The sequence below is a fragment of the Penicillium cosmopolitanum genome (assembly GCF_028827165.1).
Source record: "Penicillium cosmopolitanum strain IBT 29677 chromosome Unknown utg000011l:1.0-3548175.0:1.0-3550911.0, whole genome shotgun sequence".
In the NCBI taxonomy this organism is placed as follows: Eukaryota; Fungi; Ascomycota; class Eurotiomycetes; order Eurotiales; family Aspergillaceae; genus Penicillium; species Penicillium cosmopolitanum.
In genome coordinates, this window is record NW_026622681.1 from 1,285,044 (window position 1) to 1,310,605 (window position 25,562).

General features: G+C 49.5%; 7 protein-coding genes across 7 annotated transcripts; 3 read left to right on the forward strand and 4 right to left on the reverse strand.

Annotated features, from left to right (window-relative positions):
• Positions 1-3,236: 3,236 nt before the first annotated feature.
• Positions 3,237-6,200, forward strand: N7509_011968 (Zn(II)2Cys6 transcription factor; the record flags this gene model as incomplete). The annotated part of the gene is made up of 3 exons (XM_056636605.1): positions 3,237-4,141; positions 4,194-5,109; positions 5,169-6,200. 3 exons carry the CDS (start codon positions 3,237-3,239, stop codon positions 6,198-6,200), a joined length of 2,853 nt encoding a protein of 950 aa, XP_056482635.1.
• Positions 6,201-6,809: 609 nt separating this feature from the next.
• On the reverse strand, positions 6,810-8,195 carry N7509_011969 (uncharacterized protein; the record flags this gene model as incomplete). Its single annotated transcript, XM_056636606.1, has 1 exon — positions 6,810-8,195. One exon carries the CDS (start codon positions 8,193-8,195, stop codon positions 6,810-6,812), a length of 1,386 nt encoding a protein of 461 aa, XP_056482636.1.
• A 927-nt stretch (positions 8,196-9,122) lies between these two features.
• N7509_011970 (uncharacterized protein) lies at positions 9,123-13,748 on the forward strand (the record flags this gene model as incomplete). Its single annotated transcript, XM_056636607.1, has 6 exons — positions 9,123-9,629; positions 9,714-11,336; positions 11,400-11,522; positions 11,782-11,785; positions 11,934-12,088; positions 12,153-13,748. The coding sequence occupies 6 exons, from the start codon at positions 9,123-9,125 to the stop codon at positions 13,746-13,748; spliced, it is 4,008 nt and encodes a 1,335-aa protein (XP_056482637.1).
• A 1,675-nt stretch (positions 13,749-15,423) lies between these two features.
• On the reverse strand, positions 15,424-16,881 carry ayg1 (heptaketide hydrolyase ayg1; the record flags this gene model as incomplete). The annotated part of the gene is made up of 5 exons (XM_056636608.1): positions 15,424-15,603; positions 15,664-15,796; positions 15,849-16,615; positions 16,656-16,730; positions 16,789-16,881. The coding sequence occupies 5 exons, from the start codon at positions 16,879-16,881 to the stop codon at positions 15,424-15,426; spliced, it is 1,248 nt and encodes a 415-aa protein (XP_056482638.1).
• An 831-nt stretch (positions 16,882-17,712) lies between these two features.
• On the reverse strand, positions 17,713-20,050 carry abr1 (multicopper oxidase abr1; the record flags this gene model as incomplete). Its single annotated transcript, XM_056636609.1, has 2 exons — positions 17,713-19,662; positions 19,715-20,050. 2 exons carry the CDS (start codon positions 20,048-20,050, stop codon positions 17,713-17,715), a joined length of 2,286 nt encoding a protein of 761 aa, XP_056482639.1.
• Positions 20,051-22,189: 2,139 nt separating this feature from the next.
• N7509_011973 (uncharacterized protein) lies at positions 22,190-23,777 on the forward strand (the record flags this gene model as incomplete). Its single annotated transcript, XM_056636610.1, has 3 exons — positions 22,190-22,222; positions 22,291-22,697; positions 22,910-23,777. 3 exons carry the CDS (start codon positions 22,190-22,192, stop codon positions 23,775-23,777), a joined length of 1,308 nt encoding a protein of 435 aa, XP_056482640.1.
• A 408-nt stretch (positions 23,778-24,185) lies between these two features.
• Positions 24,186-25,178, reverse strand: N7509_011974 (NADP-dependent oxidoreductase; the record flags this gene model as incomplete). Its single annotated transcript, XM_056636611.1, has 1 exon — positions 24,186-25,178. The coding sequence occupies one exon, from the start codon at positions 25,176-25,178 to the stop codon at positions 24,186-24,188; it is 993 nt and encodes a 330-aa protein (XP_056482641.1).
• Positions 25,179-25,562: the final 384 nt, after the last annotated feature.

Genomic DNA, 25,562 nt, shown 5'->3' on the forward strand with positions numbered 1-25,562 from the left:
TTTTGACTCTCAACCGAGGGTCTTGCGCAAAAATTGGAACCCATCGGAATCCACCCAGTCCACTCGTGCACCATACGATCCAGCGATCTTCACAGAGAGGCTGTCCAAAAGGGAGATAAGCCCTGCGGCCCCAGCACTGGATCCAGGAGGATTTGCCCGACTAGGCATCTAGTCGCCCGCGCCACCGGCCGAAGGCACCATTGACCCACTGGTGAGGGTATTCGCGGCCATCATCCCGGGCCCAAAACAAGCTGTCGTGTTGCTCCTCCACTGTAATTCATTGAGTTTCTTCAAGCCGATCGACAGACGGGCGCTTGAATCCGCCGTTGAAGACTATCTTACCCGCTGTAATTGCCCCGGGGAACTTAAAATAAAACCTTCGAGACAAGAGAGAGAGACAGAGGGAGAGCCCAAAAGGAGAGAGATCGAAACAATGGGTCAATGAGACAAGACAAAGACAAAAAAGAAAAGATGAATCAGGTTGTAATGGACCACATTCCGGATTTTTGGAACCACTGTTGGGCTGTTCAAGCTGCAGCTATTTTAACACGAGACTGCGCATGGAACAGAAGTGGTATCATAGGTTCGGTATAGCCACCTATATAGGCATATAACTAAAAAAAAGCCATGGATGTACACGCTCAATCATAGGCAATGGCTTGGTCATCCCCGTCCTGACCGGACATATTGATCTTGAAGGGCAAAGAAGGGTCGATCAGGGGCCGCCGAGAGGTGGAGGCTTTTTTTTTCTCAGCCCGCACCTCATGGATACACCGACTTCCTGCATCATGAATGAATGTGCTAGACGGAGGATGCACGATTAATATAAAGACGCAGTAAAAATTGGAGCCATACATGGGTCTCCGGACGAACCGGGGGGGCTTTCGCCGGTGGCTTCTTGTCCCACCCACGCCGAGTAAAGAATGGGCCTAGGTAACTCGAGAAAGTGGGCTTAATTTTTCTTTTCTTTTTCTTAATTTTTTTTCCCCTCTGGGCGCAACAAAAGGTAATTTGGAATTAAATAAAATTCCGTGATGGGCCAGCACTCCACTGCGTTATTTCTAACGGCATTGCGTTGCAAGTGCCGGCCCGGGGACACGATACCTCGGGAGGAACCACCAACATACTTTCATACATCTGGGATGTATGTAATGAATGGGCCTCCGGACGGATGATCGGAGGATCCCTTGTGCAGGACCGAAATGCCGAATCGATGATCGGATTGGACCGGTTGCTCCACTGGACAGCGCTGGCGTAGGTGACCTCAATTTTTCGATGGCCCTATGGAGGAGAGTCGATGGCCTCCGCCAATAGGCCCTGCTAGGCCTAACGAGAGCTGGTGGCGCTGTTAGGAGCCGCCTGCAGGTCAGAGGGATAGGCTAGAGGACACCATAAGCAAACGCAGAAGACGGGCGGGGGAGGAGAGGGGGGGCATGTCTCATCCTGAATTTTCCATGTGTCTTGGGTTGAGCCTTCGAGAATTTACTCGGACGGGGCGCACCCAGAAGAGTATAGATCGATCCCACTCTCTCGTCGATCGTATGGTTGTCAAGAGTCGGAATGGTAGTTAAACTAAATTCATGGAATTCCCGAGTAGTAGTATTTTGGGCGTAATCCATCGTCATCCCCGTATCTATGTACGGAGTACAGTACTCAAGAATACATACTGAGACTCTGGCCCTTTTCTGAAGTTGTGAGGTTGAACCCCTCCTCTGTCTCTTCTCACTCCCCTTTCGATTTGTTTCGCTTCGTGTTCGGTCCTTTTCCCTTTTTGGATTTCTTCTTCTTCCTTTTTGGATTTCAGTTTTCAACCCTTCTCCTTCATCCTTTTCTTTTTCTTTTTGGTGCAAACCTTTTGAGGCCCTGGCCCCTCCTCGTCATCTACCGAGGAATCCTGGTATCGCCCCAGTGTTTTTGTGCAGGGGGAGGGGATCCAGCTCGCATCCACCAGGGAGTGAACCGCCCTTCAAGGCTACTCGCGGGGCAAACCGCTCTTGGGATTTTCTTAGTTTATTTACATTTATCGTGGGGACGCTACTTTTAGCTATTTTCCCAGGATCCCTTGCAACCAACCAGTGGCAATCAGTGATTGCGACCAGGCTACTTTCCCTGTATAGTCAAGCCGTGTGCCACCATCGGCTTGCTGGATCGATCGTTCCGACTCCATTATCGTCGCTGGGCATACCTTTTATCTCGCGGTTCGCACACTCTGACTAGTATTGTCTTGGGGCTGTTGTGATCTTGGATCGTGGATCTACGTTTAGAGTCGTCCACCTGGCTCTTTTCGACTCTTCGGTCCTTAAGAGCACGCGAGCGTTGGAAGTCTGACCTGACACTCCTTTCTCGGTCTTCCTTTGAAGACAGTCTGTGAATAGTCCATTCATCCTCGCTCATTCGGACTGACTTCCGCGTCGTTCTTGGGAGGTCGACGATCGATTACGACTCGGCCGTCTAACCCTCGTCTCCATCCTCCTGGGGAACCGTCTCCTCGAAGCGCATGCAACTCACTGGGATCCTGCAGCCACCCTGGTATGCTGAATATGCACCCAAGACTCTGACTGTCAGGGCCGTTTGCGACATGCTGGTCTTTTGAACCTGTCTCAATTTCCTTCCGATTCAGTTCCACCGGATAGTACTTGCGACGGGGCGTAAAGCGCGTGCTGTAAGTGCCGAGGACTCAATCCGTTTAGCCACGGGAATTTCGAATCCTTCTGGACGCCAACCATATTGCCATTGGAATATTTGGTGATCTTTACGAAGTCTACAAGCAGATAAATTCTTCGTCTTCGCGATCATTGCTTCCATTACCCATCTAATTCAAACATTATACCCATCTGCATCTAATTGACATCCATCACCGTCCTGGAACGACAAGAAGCAAAAGTGGTGGGTGGGATATTTTATTTGCCTGTTCGTTTGCATACGTTTAATGATATTGAGTCCTCTTACTGATCATCTCCGATTGTTCTAGATCATTGCCATTATCCCTTCCTCTCTCTGTACGAGCATCGGACCTTCGGGAACCGTTTATCAACCGAGAGCAGTTTTCCACTTTCCACTTTCAAAATTCTGGAATATCTGAGTGCTCTTCTTCCATTACATTATCTGGAAGGATCAGTTTCATCAAAGTACAACTTGAAGCAGGCTAGCGCTGTTGTTACTGGTTGGGATTGTCATGTATTTGGTTGTCCACCGTGAAATCTAGCATCGCCCTACTTTCGATTCAATACTCGGCAATGTCTGGCTATTATGTTGGACCCTTCGGTCGTATGTTACCCGGCAAAGATGCGGCCTCTTCGGAGCAACCCATGGAGCGAGGAGCTAATCGGTCAGAACCCGGGGATAACAACCCTTACCAGCTTCCACCTCCACGACCAGCCACCCTACAATTTGGATCAGATCCATTCTTACGACAGCGCCAACAAACAGAATCACATGAACAAGGAAGAACACCGCCATCTACAGAAGCCCCTTCACAACAACTTCCATCGGTTAGGTCCCTCTTGACACCCGTCTCCGGCCCAACTTCACCACCTACATACCACCAGCCGTACAGTGCTCCTCCAACGCATATTGAACATCGCGATCAGGCCTATCCATTTCGTCAACATGAATCCAGCGTTGTTTCACCACTCGGTGGACAAGATAGACCCGGTCGCCCGGACTCTCTACCTCAGCCGTATACCCCGAGTCTACCGCCACTCTCTCAGGTAGCTATGGCAAGCCCGAGAGACATGATTCACCACGCATCTCGCAGCGATCCTCTATCGGCAACTATGCATAATCGACAATTGCCTCTTCATGCTCCTACTTTCCAGCATGAATCAACTCCCGCCGGCGAGCTTTCTTCTCCCGAGAGTGGTCGATCACAGGGAACTTCCACTTTGCCCCATGTGGTAGATGAAAAGTATATCGATGGTGAAGGCTTCTGCTTTGTATATGCGGATGGATCGCACGTCCCGAAAACCATCGATGGAATCCCAGTGAATGCTAATTGGGGTGTAACAAAGGCGGGCAAGCCAAGAAAGCGTCTTGCCCAAGCATGCCTCACCTGTCGCGAGAAGAAGATCAAGTGTCAACCGAATCTCCCGAAATGTGATCAGTGCCAAAAGTCTGGCCGCGAATGCAGATTTGAGAGCGCGTAAGTATTGCAGAGACATAATTAAACAGAATTAATGCTGACCTTGTTTTAGTCCGCGCGGAATCCGCTCTTTCAGGGGATCTCAGTCGACTGGGATGTCCGGAGGAGTTGACGGAGAGGATTTCTCTCCCGGTCCATCTGGACACTCAGAAGCCTCTCCTTCTATCTACAACATGGGAAGAGCCTCGGAGAGCGCTACCTCTCTCCCAGGGACAAGTGGGCATTCTCCAATTTCCGAGGGTGCTATAATTACTCCTGGCACCGAGGGCGCACACGAGACGGATGCAGAGAGAGTTTACCGAGCCCGAGGACATCGAATCCCGCGTCATTATTCAGAAGGTGATTCCGCAGCCCAGTCACCGAAGAAATTCGAATTCAATCGTCGGCAGAAATACGCGGAGATAATTGGGAATTTGCCGGACATAACCCCAGACGACCCACTCGCCGGCTACTATAACATCGATCCCTATGAGAGTGACCCAGAGATGACTCTTCATTATGTTGAATCATTTTTCTCGAATATTAACGACAGCCTATACCATATATTTCCCCATGCGCGTTTCATTCTTTGGCTGAGATCCTGCCACACGAAATCCAACGAGGACAAGATGTTACTCTATGCGATCCTAGCCCTGGGATCAATCTTTTCAGAGCGACCTGACAAGATTGGAGCACTAAGACAAAACTACCGAATCGCTCGCTTTGCAATCCAGAAAAACCAATACACGCTGTCTCTGCAGCTCGTGCAAAGCCATATCGTCATGAGCCTGTTGTACTACGCCACGGGATCCTTGTTTGGGTCTTGGGATTCAATTGGTGCTGCTACACGCGCGGTTTCTGGACTGCGATATAACATGGAATCTGGAGGAGTCGTCGTGGACCAGAATCATGCCTGTGACTTTGGATTACACCCACAAGCCTTGATGGAATGCCGCCGACGCACCTTCTGGGTGGCATTTATCTTAGACGTGAGCTTTCTTCGAAATAATGATGCAATTATGGAACGTACATGCTAAACCGTTTACAGCGAGTCTCCAGCCTCTTCTTGGAGGCATCCTCGACTTCTATCTCCTCGGAGTCCGTTCTGATCCGCCTACCATGCAGAGAAGAGATCTATGAAGCGCAACAATATGCGACGGCGCCATATTTCCAATCCATCCTCAACCAAGGCACCCTCTCCGTTGAGGATGATCGATCTTCATTAAGCACAATGGCCTATTTGATTCAGATCTTGTCCGTCTGGGGCGACGTGTCTCACCACATCTTCCGTTTGTCGCACACACCACCCGATAGGTACGCCCAGCTAGCCGAGGAGGTCCACACTTCCGCCATCCGGCAAACGGACGACTGGACGAAACGACTACCCGAACACCTCGTCTTCTCAGCGTCGAACCTGGAGGGAGCCTGTCAAACGAAGAAGACAGATGCCTTCGTTTCGATGCATATGTTTTATCACGCCACTTTGACAAAGCTCTACAGAAATGTCCGATATCAAAGTCTCCGATCAGACGTGCTGGCCGAGTACGTCCATCGAGCTCGATACCACGCTGTGGAGACATTGAGGATTGCAGTCGCTGCTCTCCAATACGCCAAAGAACTAGAGGCTTCGCAGAGTTCTGCCGAGTTTTCACCCAGAGGAATCTTCCTGAATCCTTTCTTGGGCCATGTGATTCTGTCCGCCGTGGATGTTCTAAGTGCAGCCGGATTGTTGGTTGATCTGCCCAATTGCGTTTCATTCATCAATGGTGCTCTCGAAATGGTCCATATGTTTGGTCGTAACTGGGACATCTCGCTGGATCTCGCAAACATCATCCAGAAGCGACTGAATTCGATGGCTGATTGCTTGAAGGACCGAGCGAGCTCTCAAGATAAGCTTTGCTTTACATTGGATGGCCCATCACTCGAGAAAAAAGTACACAAAGGCGCATCGAGCTCCTCAGGTATCCCTGATGACGATGTATTCTATGGAAGCATGCCGCGAGAAGCCCTTTTGCGCGCAATGAGGGTCGATGAAAACAGCATCTCAGAGAAGAACATTGTCTGGCTGAGAGATCGCTGAAAACGACCATAGCTTTCTTTCAGTTCATTCCATTGCAGAACCGAAATGAAATTTTGGATTCACCATTGTTATCTACTTCTGCTTAAATGGGTGGAGCCTTCTTGATTCCTTTTTTTATTACGTTTTTGGATGATATAAACATATGCATCCTATCTGCAAGTTCATTTCTACGTTCTATCAAGCTGGTAGGCGCTGTCGTTTTTCTACCTCGGAAAAGGCATGTTGGGAAAATCTCCGAACACAAAATTCGATTGGCTCCCTTGTTCTCACGACGTGATGGTATTGATGTCGACATTGGCGGTCCGTTTGTGATTACTGTATATTCTACTATTTCATCCTATCCGCACGACTTGGTTAAGTCCTAACAGGACCTAGCCCCTGTATTATAGCTATAGTATATGACTGAGCTTCGTTGGCTTTCTGAATTCATTGAATGCTTAATGCTTGCTGTCTATTTACATCAGAGAAAAACTGAAACTTCGCACTCCTGTCCGATTTACACTATGGAATGAATCTTCATACTGTTGAAATAGTAAAGGACCGAAATGCATCAATACATGTATTTTGATGAGGCAGAGAACTCATAAGTCCACCTGGGCACTGATTTCCTCATGCTCTGATCTGACCTGAGTTGTACAAACTGACCCAAAACAATTTGCCTTCGGATGGATCCATTAAGGTCGCATAATGAGTGTCCTCATTCACAATTGGGTACGTGGTGAGCCAGCTAAGGGCTTCCTGGGGCGTGATAGCCTTATCTGAACGATCAGTATCCCCACGTAGCTCGCTAATTTCCAAATCAACTCGCTGTTGCCTTTCCACTGCCTTTTGTCTGAGGCGTAGGGACGAGCGAACTCCTGAATGAGATGTATTCGTATCCTTGGGACTCTCATTAACAAGTAGCTCTCTTGTTTGATCTCTCCGAACTCTATCCCGCTTATTCTGCTTCATCTTATGATCCCATTTTTTCTGCATACACGCACGCCTTTCTTTGCTGTCTTCAATCAACTCCTCCATAGAGAGTGGTTCCTCCGAGACCAGGGCGAGTCTACTTTGGCCGCTTTCCATGTTTTCTGCTGCGTCCTGCGATGGTATTGTGGCTGAATCCTGGTCATTGTTCGTGACAATGATGAAGTATGGATCGAAACGGGTGATTGCCGTCCTGACATCCTTTTCCATTGTCACCGTCCTTTGCCCATCACTGAAGATAAGATAGGCCGCGGTAGTGGGTTGACTGGGAATATCATCCATGATATTATACAAAGTCGGCAATTTCCCGCCCCATCCTAGGCGTTTTGAATTTGGCGAAGACGGGATGAGACATTGTCGCAGAAGCGAAGAGATAGACGGGCGTCGACCAAGAAGAACGAGAAGATGGTTGAGGTAGAAAGGGAAATTTTTCGTCGTATCATGAACTGGGCGGAAATTGAGCGACATGCTCAGGTCTTTCCTCACCCCGGTGAGAACACCAACAAAGCCGACATAGCCTACAGTTGTCGCGAGTACTTTCCCGGGGTGGTCGTCACGGATGAAATCCAGCTGGACTATTAGAGGGCGAAGTTTCTCCATGCCCCAATCCAGGGTCCGGAAATGAAGCATCCTGGTCTCGGATCCATGCTTTGTGCGCAGTCCTCCACTCGTGCACCCCATGAGCAGATCCAGGACTGTATTGAAGCATATTAGGAGGTAAAGGTCAATATCCGTGGCACGACTGATTCCCCGCAGTTCCTCGGTCTCTTCGCTCGTGGAGAGTCTGCGTAAGAAGGTACGAGCCAATCGGTGAACCAATCCCAGTGGGATCTTGGGGGATAGGGACGTGACCAACTCGTCAAATGTGCCTCGTAGCGATCGCATTGGATCTCGGTAGAGTTGTGCCAGTTCTACATAACGCTCGGCTGGGGGTAGTGAGAGATTGATCTGATGGACTGGAGGTGGTTGATGTAGCCAGTCAAATGTGGCATCCTCGTCCTCTTCGGCTTCAAATTTGGGTGGCATCTCGTGGGGGTTCAAGTTGGTGTCTTTCAAGTTAGTGTGAGGGACAAGTAAGTAGGGGGGGAGGGGGGGGGGGGCAGCCTAGAGGACCGTGACTGAAGCTGACGAGGCTGAGGCTCTGCAGGCACCCTTCAAGTTCAACCTTGGAAATGTTATGGCCACCCTTCCCCGGAGTCTTGGCAAATGTTATGATGGACCACATACTTTGTATAAATAGTGTATAGACATGTTCTAGGTATTTATTATTTAGTTATTCAGTGCCCTGGTGCTCATAGACCTTTCCAGTGAGGAGGAAAATAAGATGAAAAAAAGCAAATTGGCCTGACCGGGATACAGGGATTTCGTACAGTCAATGCAGATCATATTGCCGAGGCACGAATCATACTGTAAACTTGAATTTTATAACCTGCCCAGGGGACGACTAGTTCAATACGTACTAGTATTATGAGGTAAGTAATGGCGTCCATACTAGACCATTCCTAGGTTTGCATGCTAACACCACCCTGTTTACTTGTCCTAGTTGACTATGCACGTATGCCACAGGCTGATCCCCACAGCTGTACTAGGGTTGGTACTGACCCCGGGAGCCAGTGTATTTTGCTTTCGGTATCAGTAGAGATAACATCCTAGTAATACTAGTACTACTATATTACTGAGGCTTATTCCTCTTTATGTCCACTAAATATTATATCAAATTATTAATATGGCCTGCACTATAGTAGTTAGTATTTGCAAATTAGGTGTTAGTATAAAAAGGTACTAGCCGTACCGTGTCATCCCATCCCTTTGCGGGGCCGACGGAGCGCGGAAAGTTTCTCCGAATCTCAACCTCCAACATCCTTTGTTGCACCACACTCCCTCGACAAACCCTAGAGATCATGGCCCTCCCTTACACCTAGTGATTTTCATCCAGTGTCCAGCGAGCTCGAAATGGCCTCTACCTTCGACCGGACCGCCACCGTGGCCGACCACGACTCGGGCTCTGACCGCGACGATGACGGACTTGACGGAGACTACAGCATGGTCGCAGATGCAGACTACCCAAACACGGTCGACTACTATACTCTTCTGGGCCTTTCCTCTCATCCTCCCCCGACCGACGCCGAGATCCGTTCCGCCTACCGTAGCTTGACTCTCAGTTTCCATCCGGATAAACAACCTCCGCACCTTCGCGAGGCAGCCCGGCGGCACTTCAACCAAATCCAAGAGGCCTATGATGTGCTTATCGACTCGCAAAAGCGCACGGTCTATGACATGATGGGTGCAGAGGGAGTAAAACGGGAGTGGGGACATTTCGGTGCTATGGGTCTTCACGGCGAAGCTGCGAATCAAGATGTTGGCGTTAAGACTATGTCTTCGGACCAATTTCGGCGGTGGTTTTTGAAAACCATGAAGAAGCGGGAGCGGAAGGCTGTGGAGAGCCTCGTGGAAAGCCATGTATGTGCTGAGCGTGGAGTTTCTTCCTTCATTCTCCTTCTCATGTAGACTATTGCTGACCATTCGCGACATTGGATATCTTAGGGCACACTAACCATTGGAATCGATGCATCGGAAACAATCACGGTAGACGATGACGACGATGTAACCTTCCATATACCCTCGCCGAAACTCTCCACGTTTGGGGTGAATTACAGTTTCAATACACCATTACCACTTCCAGACTTCTTCAAGGCAACGAACAACGACTCTGAAGATAAGGACGCCTCTACAGAAGAGCCAGATTCAGAAGACGATGATGATGATCTCGTACAGCTCACGATAAATGCTGGTGTCCGGGGCAATATAAAAGAACGCAAGCAGCGATTGACCATTTCTTATGACGACGGCACGGAGGAGGAGGATCTTGAGGTACCTATTGCTCCGATCTTAGTGGGAAACGCACTTGAGCTTGGTGCCACAGTGACGCCCAACTTCAAGGGCCTTCTCGGCACCCGCGGTGTCTGGAATCGATTCCCTTTCTCGTTCTTAAAGGATTCAAGCGTCTCGCTCGGTGCGCTTCTACTTCCAACCCCAGCCCTTACGACTACCGTTACTCGGGCCTACCAACCAATCTCAGGCGTGAAGCCGTTCAATGTGGCTGCCACTAGTACCATCCAACGATCCCTTGCTGAAAGTCCGCCGGCTTTCCAGATACAGGCGACAAAGCAAATAGCCGAAAGAAAGGTTGCAGTGCTCACCTGGAACAGCGGACTTTTACAATGGCCCGGTTTCCTCACTGAAACTTTCCCTTCACTTGGAATGAGCGCCGAAGCCTTTTATGCTTCGATGGAAAACCCTAGTCAACTTCAAATAGCTCTGATGTCAGTAGCAAAGCCTAAGCCTGCGCAAACTGGAGGTGATGAGGAGGGTGACTATGACGACGAAACGCAAAATCTGGAAAATGCGGATATTGATCGCTCTGCAGAAGCATGGAACACATCCCTCACGCTTTCTCCAGGCGGAGGTGGCATCGCTCTTACCTATTCAAGGAATTTATTCTCGGGAAAGCCAATGGATGATCCCGTGAGGACTGAGTGGAACTCTGAAGGCTACCTACCAATGGCAAAGATGGATGAAGCACGCGCGGTCAAGGTTCAAGTTTCGAGTATCATCGGACTCGACGGCTCTATTCAGTGGACCGTGAAGGGTACCCGGCTATTTGGAGAAAATACCAGAGTTGGGCTGGGTATGGGTATTTCGGCGAACAATATCGCAATGACCGTTCACTGGAAACGTCTTGGCCAGCGCATCAATCTTCCGGTTATTCTGATGCCTCACCGTCATCACGATGCTGCAGTATTGGCCACGGCCATCCCCTGGGTGACATACTGTGCTATTGAATTTGGATATGTTCGCCCACGCGAACGAAAGAAGCGTCGACAGGCAGTTGCCCGTCGCCATAAGGAGCTGAATAAGCTCATTCCTAAGAAACGCGCCGAAAGCGAGCAAGCTATCGAGCTGATGCTGGACCAAGTACAGCGACGACAAGCACGGGAGGAATATCACGGCGGCTTGGTTGTTACAAAGGCAGAATATGGTTACTACCCTTCGCAAAGCAAGAAACCCAAGAGTGGATTCACGGAACCTCGAGTTATGGACGCAACCATCCCCGTGGCGGCACTGGTATACGGGGGTCAGTTGGTGATTCCGAAGGAACGGGTGAAGGTAAGGCAAATTCCTAGCATACAAGGTGAAGTTTTATGAGGTTGCTGACATGTTGATTGGCAGTTCCAAACTCTAGGATTCTATGATCCAGCACCGCTACTGCCGAAACGCTTGAAGATTTGGTACAAATTCCAGGGACAGGAGCATTTTGTCGAACTTGGCGACAAAGAGGGAACTGCCTGTCCTGTACGTACACACCTTATATCCAACTGAGTGTAAGGTAACATACACCTACCTTATCGGGCATCGATTTCATCCCAACATCTTTGGGTTCGTTGCTCTGTGTAATATTACTGCATGATTGTATCTTAAAGATGTCTACGAGCTGCACTGGATGAAATCAATCTTCTTCAATAAACATGATTCTTGAACCATTAAATTATCTTCTATATTATAATCCCTCTGAACATAGTAGTTTCAATTAGTAACTAACTAACTACGGTAGTTTAGTTACTACCAAAAGTCAAGATCGACAAAAGGCTTGGCATACGGCGACCGAAATCCGCCACCCGCGCTATTTTGCAAAAGCCAAGCGCATCTCTCCAGATTCTCCCCTCAACCAACCACCTTGACTTGGCAGCTCCTGTCCTGTTCTAGGTCTCATCATGGCTTCTCTCGCATCGGGACTATTCAAATCCCTCCCCAAGCCCAAATATACCGGCGAGGAAGAGGAGGTGCCACAACATGCGCAGCCCCGTGGCCCGCGTGTAGTGGGCGCCGACCAGCTCGACGAAACCCAAGTCGTCTTGCGGGTGAGCTCTATCTGTTTGGCCCTCTTTATTTGGATTGATAACTAATGAGACTTTACTAACGCAGAGAGTTGGACCCCCGCCTTACGGAAACCGCGCAGGATGGCGACCTCGAGCTCCCGAAGATTTTGGCGACGGCGGCGCGTTCCCTGAAATTCTAGTCGCCCAATACCCTCTCGACATGGGTCGAAAGGGAACCTCTTCGACCTCGAATGCGCTCGCGGTCCAGGTCGATGCCGAGGGCAAGGTAAAGTACGATGCCATTGCGCGCCGGGGACATGCCGACAACCGGGTTGTCCATGCGTCATTCAAGGATTTGATCCCACTGCGACAGCGAGTGGATATGGGAGAGATCTCGTTAGACCGCCCATCGGAGGAGGAAGTTGCAGCGCAGATGGAGAAAACCAAGAATGCCCTGGCCAGTCTTGTCGATGGAGCCGTTCAAGCCCAGAAACCGAAGAACGTGAAGGGCGGACGCCGGAACGAGCCCACGTTTGTGCGATATACGCCTGCGAACCAGATGGGAGATAACGACAAGAAGAACGACCGTATCATGAAGATTGTGGACCGACAGCAGGATCCGATGGAACCGCCTAAGTTCAAGCATAAGAAGATCCCCCGTGGCCCGCCATCTCCTCCACCCCCCGTCATGCACTCGCCGCCGAGAAAACTTACCGCCGAGGATCAAGAAGCGTGGAAGATCCCCCCGCCCGTGTCGAACTGGAAGAACCCGAAGGGTTATACCGTTCCCTTGGACAAGCGTCTGGCTGCCGATGGCCGTGGATTACAGGATGTGACTATCAACGACAAGTTCGCTCAGCTTGCAGAGTCCTTGTTCACCGCCGATCGCCACGCCCGAGAGGAAGTGCAGCTTCGTGCCCAGATGCAGCAGAAGCTTGCCGAGAAGGAGAAGGCCCAGAAGGAAGAGCATCTTCGACAATTGGCTCAAAAGGCGCGCCAGGAGCGTGCTGGTCCCAGCCGTCGCGATTCCGATGCCCGATCGCGATCGCGCTCGCGCAGTGCCAGTCGAAGCGCATCCCCTTACTCGTCAAGATCCGCCACCCCCGACCAAGACGAGCAAGCTGCCCGTGATCGTGAGCAGCAGCGCCGCGAGCGTCGCCAGGAGAACGAGCGACAACTCCGTCAGTCTCGGATGGGAACAGAGCGTCGCATACAGACTATGGCCCGCGAGCAGAACCGTGATATTTCTGAGAAGGTCGCTCTTGGATTGGCCAAGCCGACCCAAAGTTCCGAGTCTATGTGGGATTCGCGGTTGTTCAACCAAACCAGCGGTATGCATGCTGGATTCAACGAAGATAACCCTTACGACAAGCCGCTGTTTGCCGCGCAGGACGCCATCAACAGCATCTACCGTCCTCGGGCCCAGGCAGACGCCGACGATGAGGAGGCAGGCGAAGGCGAGATGAGCAAGATCCAAAAGACCAACCGCTTCGAGGTTCTTGGACGTGCTAAGGAAGGTTTCCGTGGTGCTGCTGATGCCGAAGAGCGTCAAGGCCCTGTACAGTTCGAGAAGGATACTGCGGATCCATTCGGCATTGACAGCATGATTGCTGATGTCACAGCTGGTCAGAAGCGCTACGGTATCCAAGAAGCAGAGCCTGATGACCGTGGCTCCAAACGTGCTAGGGTGGATGACGATTGATTGATTTGTTTAATATTCTGCAGTATATCAATGGTTCGGGCTGGATATGTGTGTTGGAAAGGATCTTTCATGCATTGCGGGCGTTCAAGTGTAATCTACACCATTGCCATTCAAAGGGCACCAAAAATGGAGACAACCTGCTATAGTACGAGTATTGAGTTTCTTCCAATGTTAAAAAAGTACCTCCAGTACTAACGTGTTTCATGGGTAATCCGGCCACCCAAAACACCATATTAAAAGCGATAAATTATAATTCGATATCTCAACAGCCATACCTTTTTTCGGTCTATATTTTATCAGATATTTCTATTGCAAGGTATAGAGCAATATATCTCAGTTTTAATTAATATTATTGATTTATTTATCAGATTACCATTAAATACACTGTAATTTGTGTATTTTGTCAAAAAGGAGATATTTCGCGAGATATATATATCCAGACTATTTTTTCCTTCGGTTTTTGTGACAAGGGTATGATAGAGGTTATAGAACTTCAATATTTAGCTTTGAATTACTATGGTTGTTGAGCTATCGAATTGTAATTTATCGCTTTTAATATGGTGTTTTGGGTGGCCGGATTACCCATGAAACACGTTAGTAGCCGACAGATGGACTATTACTAAACTCCTTGTCATTTCAAATAGATCAAAGCCATATCAACCTTTGAATACCTTGAACTCCACAATACTTCAGCATTGATTCTGAGGACAACGTTTGTTCTCCCTGCGAACAAAACGATAAGATGAACCAAGCATGTTACCCTGTAACTTAAAGCACCCATTGTCGCGGCCCGTAAGACGAGTGCAGTAGGATTGACATGGGCAATCATTGCCGGGGCTAGATATTAAAAAGTATTGCCCGAAATCGTATCCGTGAAGTTTAAAGGAGCCTCTTCCTGCCTCGTTCAGACATCTCGGGTTACTAAGGCTGACTGAAAGCCCGGGAGAACCAGCGCAGGAATCGTCGTCGTAGAATTGGGCCCATTTTCGCGTCGCATTTGTTGGTTGGCCTAAGGTTGCCCCGAAGAAGATGGTCATAGCTAGAAGTTCATAGGCAAGCATCCTGATATCTGATATGAGATGAAGACTTTTGGCCTTTGATGATATCACCATGCAGTATCAGTAAAATGTCTGTTTAAATCGATGCTACTAGTATACACCCGAGCCTACCTATGTCTTAGGTTATGTAAGTATTCTAGAGTGTAGAGAAGAGAAGTCGGCACTTTTATACCCTAGGGCTCAAGATTGTATGGGCTTAGATGCATTCCAAGGTTTGCACCGGGAAATTTTTCAATTGGGACAACACATGGCAATCGGCTATGTGTTTACGCATGGCCCAGAATACCCATACAATGCTCAGTGCCATCAGGTAGATTGAAATTACGATAATCGGGGGTGGGTGACGTGGAATAATGAACCGCTGCAGCTATCCGGACGGTGAGCATTTCCTTATGAGGGCATCCATATCCGAATAAGACATTGAATTTATGAAGCTGAAGTAGCGCAATCTCGTGATTAATGACCCGAAGATCATCCCCAATCATCTTGAACCGTAGCTACGTGTTTACCAAATGATACGCTTTCTAATAGCAAAGCGAATGGAAGTGATCAATTTTACTAACGGACAACTGAAGATCAAAGGTTTAAACAGGATGTAAATCTCAGGCAATGTCCACCTAGTTCTTTACCTCCATCTTGTTGGGTGACAGAAGATCCTCAAGCCACTTGTAAGAAACAGGCAGGCTGTTCGGGTATCCCATATGAACCATACCATCGAAGAAACGACCTTCCTTGGGACCACCGTGATTGAAAAGAACAAGGCAGTCTTCAATTGGGACAACTCCGTCATCAACACCCTGGATGTAAGTCAGTATGCCGATTTGAATGGTCAAAGTATCAACTCAGGGTAAACGCACGTTCAACAATAGCAGTCGGCAATTAGGCTGGTCCACAACGCCAGTCTCAACAAGTGAGAACTTCTTCTGCGCATTTTTCACAAAATCCTCCGTGCTCTCGTAGCCGTACTTCTCAGCCCAGCTATCTGTGATACTATCATAACGGTTAGGTCTAATTGAGGGGAAACAGAAGGAAGGAAACTCACGTAAACGGATATTCATGGTCATTGACCTTACGCAACCAATCCGGGTCCAAGAAATGGTGGCTACCAGGTCCATGAGCCATAGATCCAATGAGGCGGTCACGGTGTGTACAAGCAGCACGAATAGCATAGAAGCCACCGGCACTGAGTCCCCAGACCGCGACACGAGACATATCAAACTCAGACCGCGAAGCCATGTAGTCCAAAACACTGGACCACAAACGATCCGGAGACTCAGGGTCAGCAGGATCGGCGGGACAATCGGCTGTGCCGGGAATTTCGACAATAACAGTTGCCCAGCCGCGGTTGATGATCTCGTGCGTGCGCTGGCTGTTGTCGGGTCTGTAGCCGTCCAGTCCAGTCATGATCAGGATGACGGGGACCGGGCCCTCGCTCGCTTCATTCGGGAGACGGACGTAGATTGGGATCCGATTTCCATCTTTGCCGGTAGCGTGCTTGTGTGGGATGATTTCTTCCTTGATGATCGGGTTCCACAGCGATGCGGCTTTCAGGTATACGTCCTTCTGGCGGTCGAAGGCGACTCGCTTGATTGAAGACTCGGGGCGGCTGCTGGGGCTCACGTATGGGAAGCGCGAGATTCGGAGGACGACAGAGGCGCGACGGTAGAGATCGGATGCTTTGTCTGGATGGCCATTGTTGAGCGCTTCAACTGCTTGGGCCTCGAGCTTGGAGGCGACGGGGAGGAAAGCGTTTGTGTAGGCGTCGGAGAAGGCATCGTTGATATTTTCCTGGTTTAGTTTAGTCTGCGACTATTTCTTGTTAGGTTGTTGAATTTTGTATGAGACGTACGGCAATCAGCTTCTCAAAGATCGGCTCGAAATCCTCAAATGCGCCATCGTGAAATGGATAGATAGACTTTGAAGCCTATAGTAAATTAAGATTAGCACTATCTTTCGACCAAAAGTCGACTCCAAAGACGTACGACAAACTTCCACTTCGTCTCCCACAGGGCCTTAATAGATCCCTTATGAGGGTAAGTGGTTTCGAAACGATCTCCTAGAATCCACTGAGGCATGATGAATCTTTGGTGAGGTTGAATCGAGATTGTGGGATTCGAAGAGTTGTACAACAATAAGCGTTCTCGAGGGAAACACAGCAGAGGGCGTGCAACGCTCGAGGGTTGTATCCAGTATTTTAATCATATCTAATACGGCTATGGGAAGGGCTGGAAGCAGAGTACTCCGCATCAGGTCCATGGAGTGTGGTGTTTGTATCGATGAAAACAGTAGGTAGCCGAATAAGGTGGACCAGGCCGACCGATGTCAAACCGGGGCCAAGTCCCAGAATACGGCGAGCTACCATGTAAATGGATTTTTTGGGGGGGGTTTGCAAGAAAGAGGGCCTTGAAGCTATGCTGTTTGTTGAAATTGATTGGCTGGTAAGTTCCGGATGCGGGTAGATTCTAGTTATTGCAGAGGCAAGCCGTTCTTAACGACAAGGAGATGGCCTAGGAATGGCTCTTGAAGTGAAAGAAGCCGACGATAGGTATACAGATCCAATAGATGCGAAAATATTAGTCGTGCAATTTACTGCTATAGAAAAAGTTTGACCTTCGCTAGATCTTTTGTGGTGAAGCCTGTCGCTTGGCAAGGGGTGTGGAATGTGGTACCTGACTTGGATTGCCGTTTGCGGAATACCGGGTGTGTCGCCTGCATATCTACATCAAGGTAGCATTCAAGAGTCCAGAGCTAGAAATATTGGGTCACGATAGATTACAAGGAGAATAGAATAACGCCAACCCGTTTAAATCTCTTGGATTAGGATTAAAAGATACACAAAGTCAAGTAAAAATTAGGCAGACAAGAAGCTAATATACAACCTCTTTGAAAATGAGAGATGGAAAAATCTACTGCTCGCGTTCAAACTGACCCCAGTATTGGTAATCCTTAGGAAGGTCGGGGTAGGTGTCCTCAGGAGTCTTGATCTTGTGGCCACCCTCCTCAATGTAACCATTGTTGGTATGGGGGTTGGGCCAGGGACCCTTGTTATCCTCAGTGTGTCCCACAATAGGCTTACCGTCCGATCCATCACCAATCTGTCCGTGGGCATAATCGGTGCCTGCTTGTGGCCATGGTCCCGAGTCATCAGTCTCGGAAGCGTAGATAGGCTCGTCCTGTTGTTCAGGCTCAGGATAGTACTCAACAACAGGAACCGGCTCAGCAACAGGGACTGGCTCAGCAACAGGAATGGGCTGGGCCTGAGCTGGAGCGGGCTGTTGCTGAGGAGCGGGCTGTTGCTGAGGAGCTGGCTGAAGAGCCGCCGGCTTTGCAGGAGCCGGTTTGGGCGCAGGCTGCTCGGCAGTAGGCTTGGGTTTGGGAGCAAGCGGCTGGAAGGGAGGGGGGCCCTTGGGGTGAGTAGGCGTGGGAGCCGGGGGCTGGGTGTCAGGCTGCGCTGGGGGAGGAGCAGTGCTGGGCTTAGCCGGAGGGGGTGCAGCAGATGACAATACCGGGGCGGGCTTCCCACCCTCTGGGTACATAGCACCATTGTCGCCGGAAGTGACCTTTGTATGAGCACCAGCAAGATCAAGACCATGCTTTCCAGCTGCGTTGCCATTGCTGGGGTCAGGGTAGGCAGCACAGACGTCGTAGTGGCTCTTGGGGGGCGCTTTCTGGGACTGGGGGAATGTCTCGGGGGCCTCAATGATAGTAGCAGTCAGGCCAGCCTCGACATGCCATTCAACATGGCAGTGCAGAAGCCACACGCCAGGGTTGTCGGCGCGGAAGCGGATTACTGCGTGGCCATTGTTCTGTACCATAATGGTATCACGACGAACGGGGGTGTGGGAGATGTTTTGCCAGTAGCCGCCAGTAAAGAAACCACCATTAACATCAGAGCGCTGCACGACCTGGAACTGGTGGCCATGCAAATGCCATGGGTGCAGATTGTTATGGTGGTTGTTGATGACAATTTCCACAATCTCACCATACTGCACGACAAACGGGTTGACTTGTCCATACACTTCAGGATTAGATGAGAGATTCGATCCAATGGTGTTGGCCGTGTACAGAGTGGGGACGTCCTGGGGGATATAGGTTTTGTTATTGATGGTGAAGCGCTTCACACCATCGACCACGGTATCGGCAGTATTCAAGATAATTTGGTGGTGCATAGGTTGCAAAAGTCGCTGCTTGTCGGCAGGGACAAAGTCAAGGTCGTCAACAAATACAGATGGATCCAGTTGGTGAATATCCGGGGGAGGAGGCAAAGGCTTAGCCTCATCGTACACAAGCCAAGCAGTGGCATTAGGGTTGAAGCCAGCCGGGATAGGACGGTTCTCATAGAAGAACATCATGTTGATGTCCATGGTATCCCAAATAGCGAAGTTTTGGCTGGCATCTGGCTTGGTATGAATGAGTACACCCATGCGCTGGCCAGGAGCGACGCGCAGCATTTTATCGCCAGTAGGATAAGGGTCAACATATACACCATCGACCTCGACAACGGTCATCTCGTGGCCATCGATGACCCAAGCATGACCAGGCCAGTTTCCAAGACAAATGATGTGAACAAGATATGTCTTCCCAGGCACAACCTTGATCTTGGTGTTGGAAGAATCGTTGATGAGGGCAGAATCAGGAAGCGGTTCGTGTCCACCAGCGTTGGCGTTTTCTACGGACTGGTATTGGTTGAGCAGGTTAGGCATCTGCTCATGGTACCAGTCGCTCATAGTCAAAGTGATCTCCTCGTCGAAATGGAAAGGGGGTTTCGGGTCATGGACAATAAATGCCCCGCGGAATCCATCAGGGTACTGGCCCATGTTGTGCGAGTGATACCAGTAAGTTCCAGTTTGGTTAACCTATTCGTGTAATCAGCAACACTGCCTAGCTTTGCAATTGGATTATACTCACATCGAAGTGATACTGCATGTGCTGTCCGGGAGGAATAGGGCATTGGGTGACAGAGGTACTGCCGTCCATGATGCCGGTGCCATATTGGTGGAAGCCATGCCAGTGGATGCCGGTGGACTGGTTGCCCAGCCCGTTGTAAACATCGACAATCAATCTGTCTCCGACATCCACATCAACCTGGGGGCAGGGCCATTGGTTGTTGATACCGATCACAGGTCGCTCGAATCCGTCTGGGGAGGCATTGACCCAGGTGACGTTCCAGTCAAGATAGACGTCCTTGGCCGCTACCAACTTGGCGGCCAAGCCAGCCAAGAGAAGAACATTAAACTTGCCCATTGAGGCGGTTTATTTGACGAATGGCGATCGACTCCAATCCAGAGAGATAATTAAATCCTCTGAAGCGGGGGCCGACAGGTTAGTAGTTGGATCTTGACAGGAAATAGTAATAATGTAGTTGAAAAAGAAGAAGGAAAAAACGAAAGTGTCGACAAAAAAAGCGATCGACGGTCGGCTGCGTGTAGTTGAGGTGACTGAGGGCACGACATTGGGGAATTCCTTCCTTTAACAACGAGTGTACTGTAAGATCGATCTGCGCTAGGGGGCATTGTTTTGGGATCCAGTGTCCATTTTCATCCTTTCTGCAATGCCAATCCGGTGAACCCTTTCTCAGGGTTCAAACAAACAAAAGCATCAATAGGTAGTGCAAGTACTCCGACTTCAAGGGTTAGTACCTCTGCTCCTGGCCGAAGCATTCCGCCAGTGGGTTTCTAGAGGGCCGGCATGTATATGGCTGGCCGTCCTTGGCCACGGCCCGGCCAGCTCACGCAAGGGGCCACATGCCGAGTCGACAACCTCAGTAAAGCGTAAACAAATTGGAGATTAAAGCAACTTCACATGGCTCTTAATCCGGGATTGAAGTATATGACTGGATTAGTCTGATGTTTCAGGACTACTGTTGTCCAGTAACGGCACCTGGGCATGTTTTGTCCGATCTGGAAAGACTCGGACGAACTAGTAGTCAAAATCATCACGCGCAGGGACTGGGGGACTGGGGGACTGGACACCCGATCTGAGCGTGCTCTCTCCGCGACCAGCCTACTATGTATTAGGATAGTAGCCAATTATGATGAACAGGGCTGGGCATAGTAAAGTTTGTAAGCTGAGGTCATCGCGGCGATTCTAGCAACGCCTTTTTGATCGCATCAGCGGGGCAGACACAGACTCCCGAGGGGCGTTTGTCTGCCAGGTCCACTTGGGATGGTTGCCACGTCCAAGTCTCTTATCGGACTCGGTTTAGAGGACCAAGCGACCACTGGGGAGTTGGTGGATAGTGCGACGATCATATAGTTTGCCCCTCTTCGTCCAATTTGGGAGTTGTAGGCCGGGGGCGATGTGGGCCGACGAAAAATTGGGACACAAAGTTTAGATTGTAGTGGCAGCACAGTGGTTGTATGTCTATTATCTCATGTACCTCAGGCTGTCAGAATATACATGCAAACTTCAAGTTCAAGTTGAAGACATATTCCGAGTATAAGCGGGTGCATATCCGGTCGATCAATGGGACTCGAACGTGGGGCCGGGGAGCAGATTGGGGAATCAGCTACGCCTCATTGGCGAATGGGCACAGATCCCCGCAAAGATGATGCCCTGTGACAGCACGATGTAAGAAATGAAGGAACGAACAACCTCAGATGAAATTTCCAGGGGCTCCCCAGGGAGTTCAGGCACAGCTGCATGACACATTCGTCCGTGCGGGCCCGCGTTAGGCGCGGGGCCAGTCGATAAGCTGTGGAGAATGATGAGATAAAGCGGACGAGGTTGCATGAAGAGATTTGGTAACGATGGTGGCACACGATAAGGCATCAAAATGGAAGGGAAAGAGAGAGAAGTTGAGTTGGAAGTTGGTCGTGTGGATGGTTGGGTTGAGGTTGAGTGTGGGCGGGGAAGGAAAGGCTGACTCTCTTTGCTTCTTCTTCTTCTCTTCTACTCTTTTTCTCTCTTTGACATCGACTCACTCTACTCTTTTCCACTTTTTTAACACTTCTCTCCCCCACATCGAAGACTTGACTCATCCAATTTTAAAATACGGAATTCTCAAATTCAAGCATTTCTCCTGTTCCCTCTCTCGTGCTCGTCCTGGTGAATGGCGTTGACTCTGTCGCAATTACACCCGTGAACCATCACGTCAATGGCGTAATCGCCCTCTTGTCATTCAATGAGCCCGTCCAAAAGAAGATGAAAAAGCCCTGCAAAAAGCCCGATCCAATCTTGCAACTCTGACCAGAACGTGACCTGTTTTGACCCCGCCTTATCCCTCCCCCTTAACCCCCAGGAAACTTACACGACACTCTGAACTCTGGGGTCGAGGTCGAGGTCAAGGTCGACTCTGTATATCGCGATAACGTTGTTCTGCACACCACTTCCGACATCATCGCAGATCCGCCATACTTAGTGGAGCTCATCATGGATCAACCAATGACACTAATCGATGCTCAAGTGCATTTTCTGGTAAGGAAATAATCGAAACACGCAGTCACTGTTCCGTTCACTAATGAATATATTTCACTTCTTTCCAGGCGGAGCGTCTTGCACTGGTACACATTCCACTTGACCTATATCCCTACTTCCTCCAGTCGGTGTTGAGATTGGTCTTTGACGAACTCTCGCCCCTCGAGGAAACAAAGGATGAAGATGAATCCATTGAAAATGTAGAAACAACCTCGGAAGAAGGTTCCGGGTACAAGCCGCCCGCATTCTTGAACATATCCATCACCCCCGTGGAAGTATCTGTGATATGTCCTCGCCGCCTGGTTGAAAAATATTTTACACCCCTCAGACAGCAGCTGAGCGGATTAGATAAATCCCTCGATTCTCAGCTCGATGTCAGTGACAACGATTACATTGCCATGCAGGTCATCGGCCAGGGATTGGAGGCTGGGAAACGAGTTTTGGAGTTAACCAGCCCACTCGCTATGGCCGGAATGTATGTACTGGAAACCCCAGTTGAAGCGGGAATGAATTAGAACACTGGAACAAACCAACTAACACACCACCAGCTCCATCTTCTTCATTTCAACTTATTTCTCTGACTATATTATCGTCCCCCTGAACAGCAAAGGCAGCGTCATCGCCGCCCTGGAAAGCAGAGGCTTTCAGTTTCAAGACTCAACTGCCGCCTTTATGAGCCCCCCTAAGCCCGACATCCCCTCGAACAGAGCGCCATCCAAGTGACGCCACACCACCAGGAACCCCACCGCCATCCACATTATCAGAGCTCCAAACACGCACATTTGAAAACCTACGTAAACGCCAAATTACGCCTTATGTGGATGAAACCCTGCGTCTTGTGCAATGCGCAGCTCACCATCAATTCGGATATGGTAGCGAAGAAAGCTCCATGTCTATTCTTCGCGATGCCCTCACGACTGTCCTACTTGTCGACAGTCCACGCTTCCTCTCTCTTACCCAAGCATCCCTTGATCCAGCCGCATCCTTACTCCTAGAAAAACGACTCCTCCCTCGCTTCACAGAGCCCTCCAGTCCCTATAGAGACTATGAAGATGGCTCGGGCCTTTTACTTGGCTCAAAAGAAGACTACCTTATTCCCATTATGCTTGACCTCCGCGATTTACCTCTCGAAGCCTCAGGTATCGTATGCGGTGTGGCGGGACGACTCGCCGAGGCAGCCGAAACGATACCCCTTTATAAGGACGTCGAGCCAAGCCTTGGGAGTAGTGGTGACAGCAGTACCGTTGGGTCTGTGCCCGCACTTTTTGATTCATTTGGGGCTCGCCTGAATTTGGAAAATGGCCATAGCCCAGATCGGAAGCCACCTCAAGGGGCTCACTCTCTTGCACCAACCCATCATCTCAAACCTGATGTCGATCTATCTGCGGATTTATTCGAGATTAGTTTCTTGAGTACAGCGCGCGCTGGAACAATTATAGTTGGAGAAGATGAGTTGCGACGCGCGATCGCTGCTTTGGAGGCGGAGAGGATACAGGATTCCTTTACACCGAATCCGCCCGAGGAGAACGAGGAGAACGAGGTTGACGAGGAGTGAGGTTCTGTGAATGATTATTTTGCAATTGATGGGTTCGGCGTTTCATGAACTGGTAAAAGTGGATTCTAGGTTTCGGTCTCTATTGCGTATGTATAACTAGATGATATCTATGACGCTCGTTTGCATAGTGTTTATTTTTTGAACTAACGAATATGAATACCTGGCTTTGATAATCGTGCTGGACATTGGCATTTCCAATGAGAATTTGTTTCATGAAGATCCCTTCGAAGATACTATTCTAAATTATTGTTTTGAGAATAGATTTGGAGCACCGATTTCTCCGGACGACTCGTAAGGTTATACTACTGGAAATAAAAAAGGACGGCAAGGAATCGGCGCAATCGTTCATCGTTCACTAGATTCGTACTATCAAACTCGAATATTCAAAGCTCTGCGTACACCCCGACCCTACTGATTCAGAGACAAATCGAAAACAATCTTCCCTCTCGCATGCCCTCCATCCATTCTCTTGAATGCTTCCTCATATTGCTCCAAGGGCCATACACTGTCTACCATACCACGACAAGTACCAAGTTCAACCAGCTTTGTAATACTTTCCAGATGTCTTCTGACAGGTTCCATGACAAAGAAGACATCCTTCACACCTGTTCCTGTATATTCAGCCGGGCAAACCTGTTTGGGTGGCTGGAAGATACTAAGAACAACACCTCCATCACGAACCGTCCACCAAGCATCCTCAAGTGACTTCCTCCCAATGCAATCAATAACAACATCAACCTTCTTCGCAGGATCTTCCGCCCACTCACAGATATTAGTAGACCGATAATCAAGGACCTCTTTCGCACCAAGAGACCGCACAAGCGCAATATTCGCAGTACCACATGTACCCACAACCTCCGCACCGAGCAGACTAGCTAACTGAACCACCCACATTCCAACACCACCCGAAGCAGCAGTGACTAGCACTCTCTTCCCTTTCCACGCGTCTTGAGCCGTACTCCAATCCGCCTCCGCATCACCAGCAATACCCGCATGAATGAATAGAATCTGCCACGCCGTCTCGGCAGAGACAGGCACCGCGGCGGCTGCAACCCAGCTCAGGGTCTTGGGTTTATGGGCCAATTCATCCGTGACCCCGATCGTAAATTCCCGCGCATTTCCTGGGCGGATGTAGTTCGTTCGTGCGTAGACTTCATCGCCTGGTTGGAATGGCGAATCTTTCGGTCCGGAGATAATTACTCCTGCGACGTCTGGACAAGGAACCAACTCACGCGGATTTGGCGGAGGGAAGTTCTTTGGCCAGAGGAGTTCTCCGGCACAGGGAGCGCATGTTTTGACGTGTATTAGATGTTCTCCCAGCGATGGATTGATTGTTGGAGTAGATAGGGTGGTGAGTGAGAGGTCTTTTGAATTAGCGTTTGGTTGGATGATGCCTCGCATTTTGGCTGGCGTGGGGCTGGACATTGTTCTGTATAGACTCGGTAAAATATTATGGAATGTATCTGGATTTCAATGGTTAAGTTGAGAATGATACATACTAGAGAAGGGAATTGTTTCCCCTTTATATAAATGAGGCTTGCAAACTACTATGCGGAATCGGGCTTGAGAATGGATTACCGCGATTCCGGGTAGGCTATCTGTCGTTTATTGCTCAACCACGGATTTAGCCTCTGTGCTTCCATGTTTGGCATATGCGCGTGCCCCTCTAACTCATAGACTTGGCATGGATTTTACTACGAATAAAATCGAAGCATTCAACTAGAATGACACATACAGTACAGCCGAACTCCCGGGGCTAGAAGGGCCTTCGAATCTGACTACTGT